General features: G+C 47.4%; 1 protein-coding gene across 11 annotated transcripts in view; it reads left to right on the forward strand.

Moving 5' to 3' along the window:
• Positions 1–7,947, forward strand: part of ST6GAL1 (ST6 beta-galactoside alpha-2,6-sialyltransferase 1) — a 133,182-nt gene extending 125,235 nt beyond the window's left edge. For all 11 annotated transcript variants that reach the window (XM_019752122.2, XM_019752120.2, XM_074329231.1 and 8 more), the window contains 3 exons: positions 1,028–1,126; positions 2,307–2,481; positions 4,949–7,947. In XM_019752122.2, the coding sequence (XP_019607681.1) occupies positions 1,028–1,126; positions 2,307–2,481; positions 4,949–5,190 (516 nt within the window). In that variant the 3' untranslated portion in view covers positions 5,191–7,947. The remainder of the gene's footprint in view (positions 1–1,027; positions 1,127–2,306; positions 2,482–4,948) is intronic.
• The last annotated feature ends 295 nt before the right edge of the window (positions 7,948–8,242 follow it).

The following is an 8,242-nucleotide window of genomic DNA, read 5'->3' on the forward strand; positions in this document are numbered from 1 at the left end:
GTACCCCATTTGATGAGTATGAAGACCTAGGGAGATTACCCGACCTGTTCGTGGTCACCAGGTAAGTTAGCTGCAAAGCCAAGATTTGACTCAGGTCTTTCTGTATCCAACTCTACTATCTTTCACCTGCTGCTACACTTTTCTTATTTTGATAAGTAATCTAGTTAACATTTCTGTGCCTAATTTCCCTCCCCTCCCAAATTTCAATTCTTAGGATAAATGCCAAAAAAGTGAAATTACTGAATCAAAGGATATACATATTCTTTTTTAAAGGATGCTAATACATTTTGCAAAATTGATCCAGCAGGTTGTCCCATGAAATCTTATCACTACCACATTTTGCCCAGGTGGGTTTTACTACCACATGCAGGCCAGTTTGGGAGCCTGGGATTGTGGGGGAGGAGGGGAGCTGTGACTGGTCCCCAGAAGGTTGCTCACGAGCATCTCACCAGCCTGGTGAGAGTCTCATGTTTAAAGATGCATATTTTTGCATATACGTGGCTCCTACGCAGAAAACAATACTTCATTTGGTGCTCAACCACAGAATAGCCATCTGTTCCAATGCCAGAGAAACCACTGGCTGTGTTGGACTTGTGAGAAGTACTATGTCTGTCTCCATCGTGATGTGTAAATACTGTGTCCTGGACTTTATAGTAGATTGAAAGGATTTCCAGAGATTATTTTGGTTCGATGACATTCTGACTTTAAACCTCACCCCTTTGATCCCCACCTGAAGTATGACTGCAGGGACTACACGTGCGCCATTTTCACTGCACCCTTGTCCCATTCATCTCGAAGTCTGAGGGGAGCCCTTTCTGCTCTATGGCCGATCAGTTCTGACAAAATGCCCCTTCAGGTCTACACGGTTCCAGCTGGCATCTTTGCCTTCCTCTCACTGAAGTTAAGGACTGCATCAAAACTGAGAAGCCTCACGGGGCTCAGGGGCTTCAAGGGTGATGTATCAGTTGTTATTATTATTATTTACATGTAAATGTCTGAGTGACAGTTTATCTGTTTCTTCCTGCAGTTGGTCACCACAGAAGAGAGCTTCCTGAAAGATAGTTTGTACAATGAAGGAATCCTAATTGTGTGGGACCCGTCTGTTTACCACTCAGATATACCAAAGGTAAGTGGGTATCCATGGGAAACAGGGATTCAGTCTCCTGCTTGTCTATAGATTATCCCGAGTGGGGTTTTAAGTCATAGCTGACCAGGGCCATCCCTGAGGACTGGCTATTTCAGTTTTAGGGCACTCTTCTTCCTCTGGACCAGCCCCATTTTGCATTATATGTATTGGTCTCCTAATTATGGCATGTATCAGGAGTAATAGTGGCTGGACTTCTCACCATATGAGGTGGATTAATACAATAATTAACACAATTATTCCTGATGCGTATCAGCAGAAACGGTTACTATCAGCAGACAGTGGTTACTATTATTTCTATAAATATTACCACATGTGTCCCACATTTCCAGTTTCCAGAATTCTTCTCATTTAACTCTCCTGACAATGTGAGGAAGTATACAGAAGCATGGTTGCTCCCATTTTACAAATGAGGAAACTGGAATGTGGAAAGGGCAAGTCACCTGTCCCAGGGCCAAATCTGTAACATCAGCTCATTCAGGGCAGGAGACAGGGGTCTCAGAGCTGCTGGACTCTCAGCTTCTCCGGAACGGCCCTCTCACTGTTTGCCATGCACGTCAGTTGGCCTCTCCCGGATGTGGGGGGCTGCGGCTGCAGGAAGGAGAATGGCTTCAGGAAGGACAGAGAGCACTGTTCGTGGGACACCGAATTCTTAAGTTGGATACAGCAATAGCTAACAGGCCCTGGTGATCCCTTACACACTCATTACCTCAGTTTCCACAGTTTTGCACTGATCTCACTTAGGACTGAAACTTGCCCGGGTCAGGACAAAGATTTGGAAACCACAGATGTGGCAAGCTGTGTCACAGTTTTCACCCATTTAAAAATAAAATGAAAGGTGGGGTTAGATGGCGTCGAGGGCCCCTTACAGCACTGATATAATTCCCGGATTCTATGATCTTCAAGTCTGAAGCTGTTCCATTGTCACCAAGCTCAGAATTCCTAGTGAGCACAGGCTACATGCCGGGTCCCCTCTGCTATTAAGTGAGAACTGTGATTGGCAGAGAAGTCTGGGATCTGCTCCAAGGAAGGGGCTGTGCCTCAGGATTCTGCACTGGTACTTCTCCACCTCCCCTCAAAGTCCTCAGCTGAGGATGACTTCCGGGGGGCAGCGGAGGCACTGGCACATTTCTCTCCTTGAGACCATTTCCTTCTTTTTCAGTGGTACCAGAATCCCGACTATAAATTCTTTGATAACTACAAGAGCTACCGTAAGCTACATCCTGATCAGCCCTTCTACATCCTCAAGCCCCAGATGCCTTGGGAGCTGTGGGATGTCATTCAAGAAATCTCCTCAGAGACGATTCAGCCCAACCCCCCATCGTCTGGGATGCTCGGTGAGTCCGTGTCTGGGGAAAGACCACTTCTGTTTGTTTCTAGTAGAGGTTAGCTTTCTTCTGGGGTCTCATTTATTCATTTGTGTGTTCGTTCATTTGTTTGTTCATTCATTCATTCATTCACTAAGCAATTGCTAGGTTTTTGCTGTATTTGTAAACAGGGCCAAGTTCTAGCTAAGATACAGCGATTAATAAGATAGAATCCTTCTCCTTTACGGTGTTCATTGGGAGGGTTCAGTCAGGTAACTGAGGCAACATGAGTGTGTGCCAGGAGAGAGTGACCACCCGGTACCACAGGAGAGAGAACCCTGTCTAGGTGGGCAGTCTAAGAGCTTCGTGGAGGAGTAGCTTCGGACCAGGCATGTGAGAGGGGCGGATTTGGCAGGTGTTGCCGAGTAAATGGAAGCACAGACAAGAGAGGAGGCAGGAAAACCAGGGGAACAGGGCTGCGACTCGCAGACGAGGAAGGTACTTGACTCAGGTATACAATTTGAGGGGGTGCCAAAAATTCAGTAACAAGACAAATAATATCTTAATACAATATCTTTTAAAAATCACAATGCAAACATTTTGTGATGAATGAAACATCAAAATTTTAAATAAAGACGTGATCAGTAATGATGTCATGTAGAGCCATACTGGGAACTGAGGAAAAGAGAAGAATCAATAATACTTTATTCAAAATTTCAAAACATTGTTCACCCTAGTGAGCACCCTAGTTATGGCCCTGAGAGAAGGATGAGCAGTGAAGCTTGACTGGATTTGGGGGGCCATGAGCGTTGCTGTGGGGGCTGGTGAGGAGAGGGCTAAGGTCAGAGTGCAGGGGGCCCTGAATGCTGGCGACAGGCTTTCTCCACCCTTCTTGGCCCTTATGGAATGTCTGCCTTCCATCCCTTTCACTTCGAGTTTGGCTGACCATGAGATGTTAGGCTCCGTATGCACAGGAAGGAAAGCGCCTTCCTTCAGGCCCCCGCAGTGGACCACTTTGCCACCAATGGGCCCAGCCACACAGCATTGTGTAATTCACCTGCCCACCTTCCCTACGAAACTGCAAACTCCCTCAGGGTGGGGACTGTGTTTGACTCACCTGCTGTCTGGCACAGGATAGCCCTGTGGTAAAATTCCCCGAGTAAATGAACAAATACATATTTAATATCAGAAACAGTCCTTATAAAAAGAAACAGGGGCTCTTATAGTCTCACATCTTTATACCTTTGTCTTCAACTTTTGGATGGGTATGTTTGGGGCTGCTTCCTTTTGAGTAGGAATAGTTGTAGAACCATCGTGGCGAACACACTTTCCTGCTGCCCTACTCCCCTCCTGTGCACATGCTGTCCCTCCCACTGCCAATCCTCCTGGCTCGCCCGTCCCTCATGGCCATAGCTCCTGCCGGGCCCCACACCAGTGCTCTGGGGGGTTTACGTGAGCCCTCTTTCATAGGAAACGCTCCTTCCCATAATTTCTAGAAGCACTTCTGCTGTGCCTGCATCCATTAATTGCAGAGGTGTCTTTTCTACTCCATTGGACCAGTGGTAGCTGGAGGGCAGAAGTAGGGCTTTTCCCACATTGAATTCTTCTGGAACCAAGATGCTGCTAGCAGTTTATAGCTTTGCTGTTAGTGAGAGCTGCTCTGTCATAAAGATTCTCTATACTTATGGTTGGCAAAAGTCATCTTAAAGCCATGGTCTTATTTCATCCTAACAATTGCCTATGTGATAGGAAGAGTAGGTAGATCATACCCTTGGGGCAGATGAAGAACGTGAGGCTCAGAGAAGGATGTGTCCTGCACCAGATGGCTGAGCCAGCTGGGTACAAGTACATGGCAGCAGCAGTCTCCTGACTCTTGTTGGGTTTGCATGTCAGTGTCTGCGCTGCCTCCCTGAGAGCACCAACCTGGCCCCACCCCCCCAGCTCCAATCTTCTGCCTGAATGAGCAGAGCCCGTCGATATAGTCCATGGTGTGTTCCTGTTCCAACTGTGCCTCCTCTCAGCTGAGGGAGGAACAGTCTTTCCTCACCACACTTTTCTGCAAGTACCATAAGAAACACCTTCTCCCACATAGCACCATCTAAGTGGTTCCTCCGGGACATAAAAGTGGTCGAAAGTACTATATACATGTGATGGTACTGTCTCCTTGTCGCCCTGTCCTCTCTCTTCATACAGCTTATTCACACTGATACATTCATTGGCTGATGGATGGAGTCCTTTAACCCCCTAGGAGGACCTACAGGCACCAGGTCCTGGCTTATGTGCTGGGGATATAAAGGTGCACAGGGCTCCTTGGCCCTCTGGGAACAGCCACTGGAGTGGCTGACCAGGAGCACTCAGACTGGGAATCACAGTCGTAACTAGGATTCCAGATAGACATCTCCCCGAATTTGGGGTCATTAGCTGTGGACTCCTTGGGCAGAGCTCCAGGGTGTGGGATGGGTTGCCGAGCAGGACTCACCTCTGCTCCCCTCTCCAGGCATCATCATCATGATGACGCTGTGTGACCAGGTGGATATTTACGAGTTCCTCCCATCTAAGCGCAAGACTGACGTGTGCTACTACTACCAGAAGTTCTACGACAGCGCCTGCACGATGGGCGCCTACCACCCGCTCCTCTTTGAGAAGAATCTGGTGAAGCACCTCAACCAGGGCACAGATGAGGACATTTACCTGCTTGGAAAAGCCAGCTTGCCTGGCTTCCAGAACATTCACTGCTGAGTGTGGGCTCCCTGACCAGGTGCCCTCACCCTCTCCATCAAGGAATTTTATAGCCCATCTTTTGGTCCCCGTGGACCTAGGAAGACTGTTTCCGAACAATCCCTGCCTGTTCCTTGCACTCTAGGTCTTCTGTCCACAAGAGCTCTTGGACTTCAGGAGCCCAAGGGCAAGGAACCAGGTCCAGCTTACCGTGTAGCCACAGAGGTGTGTGGGTCCAAAGCTTCCTCCCACACACATGTCCACACATGTCCACAGAAGCACCCATGTCTGAGGCAGACAGTGTCCTCCCCTTCTTCCGCACGGGTAAATGCAAGATCCGCTTTTCCTACCAGGGCTGCCAAAGCTGGCATGTCTTCCCCACTTGAATGATGTTTTTCTCACAAACCAGCATTCTATATTGCTTGAAATCTGTACCTAGACATTGATTTCATGTTTTAAAGAAATTCTCCCAAATTATGATTATGCTTTGTAAAGAATGGCTCTGGGGGGCCAGTCAGTGGCTCTGGGGGGGCAAGTAAGTGCCATGGGGCATAGGAACCATGCTTGATTTCTCCAGAACAAAGTTACTTCCAAGGTCCCCGCCCCCAGGAGAGGCTGTGTTTCTATCACTTGGCTGGTTTGGCTGGTCCTTAGCCTAGGTGCTTATGTACAAAGGGTCTTGATGAACCCACATCCTTCTCCATATGGAGACGGAAGTACAGAAATATAATATCCACCCTCGAGTTGCTCACAGTTCAGTGGGAGTGACAGACAGGTAGGATTCAGTGAACTCAGTGCACCGGAGGTCTCTAGAGAGGTGGGCTTGCTATGCTTTCTGTCTGTGCTCCGAGGGGGGAGGGGCACACACTTGCTGTGTCTGTGGTCACAGAAGGCTTCACAGAGCTGGGGCCAAGGAGTGGATTTTGGAGGAAGCGGAGAAACATGGCAAGCAGATTTTTTTCGAGTCATTTGAGATGTGTTTTCCTTTCTGCTTTTATTTATTCTCTAAGATCTGCCTGAACTTATAGGCTCAAATTATTTTTTTGAAGAAAACCCCCTTCCACGTCTGCAGCAGTGAGTGCAGCCCCATGGCAGACACCAGGCAAGCATGATGCCAAAAACCTGATTTCTCCAGGCTCAGCCTAACCTGACCTGACCCTATCCTACCAGCTGGGTTTTGCACACTGTATCCACTTCTTTCTTTTTAATGCCCACCCCCCAACCTCCTTCTAACTGCCATCTTGGTGTGTTTTTTTCCCTTTAAAGTAGTCTTCCCCCCTCCCAAATTTCTTCTAAGCATTTTCTCCTTTAAAAGTATACTGACCCAATTTCTTTGACCTTCATGGGCCTTCTGTGAAAGGTCTCTCAGGGAGTGGGGATGTAGATCCCTAGAACTTAAAGTTGCTCTCAGAGGTCAGAACTTTAGGGACCATAGCAGATTATCACAGTTGGAACAGACGGCCCTGCCCTCCATCCCTCCAGCAGGGGAACAGGGGCACAGTTTCCTGGCAGAGGCCCTCCCACTGTAGTCTGTAAACATGCTTTCCAGTTGGTGATGTTCATATCCTCTCCCTGGTGGAGAGACATCCTGGACAGACACCTGGTATGGAGATGGTAAAGGACTTGATCAAGGTCACTAAGTAATGCTGTAGAGCCAGAGCTCATAGCCCCAGGCTTCTGGACTCTTGAAGCTGGCCCCTCGTGCTCAAGGGCTTCTAATGTTTGAGCTCTGGAGAAGGTGCCTGGGAGCTGGAGTACTCATCTGCTGCCAACCCCTCAGCTTCTATGGGCAGTGAGAGGAGGCTGGGTTTTCAGATTGAAGCTCCCCTATTTACTAGCTATGCCACTATGGGCAAATTCTCCTCTCTGAGCCTCTGTTTACACATCTGTAAAATGGGGGTGATGAGCCTACTCACAGGGCTATCATGAGGGTCACATGAAACACCTGACCTGGCTCTATTTCTGGCACCTGGCAGGTACTCTGTGCATGGCAGTTTCCTTCCTTCCCTTACTAAGGATCTGCTCTGTGCTCACACCTGGGCAGCACCCTACTTTGAGGGAGGCCAGAGATGGGGCCCTGTCCTTAGACACTTAACTGTCCCATTGGGAGACAACAACTCCCCTGTTTGGAATACCAAGGAAACCATCTGAGGTAGTGGAGGGTGCAGAGCGTGCCCCTCTTTTTCCTACCTGCGGCCCAGGCCTGATTCTGCTTGGGAATGGGTGGGGGAGCCCTTGGCCCACTAACTGCTGTGTGGAACGAGTGTTTTCTGCCTCTCAGGGCCCATGAATTCCTGGCTTGCTTTTTGTTCAGATTTGACACACTCATTGAAATCTTTGAATCATGAACACTGAGTGCTGAAGCAGGAAATATATTACACTGAGACTACACTGGGTAGATGCTAGCTTTTAGTTATTACAAGGTATCAAATTAATTTAAGTATGATTTCATTTCTGTGTTTTCTCTCTATGGAAACTCTAGTAAAATGCAAATAAGAGTATTACCATTGGTCTGATGAGATGTTGAATATTTGTTACAGATAATTAAAAAAATTATGACTATTGTAGGAAAGCCCCTGTCTCTAAGTGGTTTTGTCTCCCTCAGCTGTAATCTCTTCATCCTTTTTCATGAAGTCCTACCTATAATCCTTTAACAAATCAAATAAACTGTGGTTTGGAGTTGAGACATCAATCTCAGAAACTTCTGAAAAATGCCTAAGCTAATTAAGAATTGCCCAAAGATTATGTAAAATTTTAAAATAAATGTTTTTATAAAAAGCTTGTCCTCTCTCCTTACTTGATAGGGGAATGACTGGTGATTGTAAACTCTCATCTCCAAAGAGGACACAACTGGAATCCTGAATCCCCAAATCCTCCCCCACTAGCTCCTCTTCAGTGCTCCAGGGAAAGGAATGCTCACTTATGTGGCAGGATAGTAGTATCTGGGAGATATTGATGGATTTATTGATATTTCTTCCTTTTGCTTTTGCTTGGATTAAAATTACTAAGCTGTTGTTCATGCAATACCTTGGGGAAGGGATGCAATAGGGCAGGAAGCAAACTAAAGGAAAGT

The sequence above is a fragment of the Rhinolophus sinicus genome, linkage group LG01 (assembly GCF_036562045.2).
Source record: "Rhinolophus sinicus isolate RSC01 linkage group LG01, ASM3656204v1, whole genome shotgun sequence".
Classification (NCBI taxonomy): Eukaryota; Metazoa; Chordata; class Mammalia; order Chiroptera; family Rhinolophidae; genus Rhinolophus; species Rhinolophus sinicus.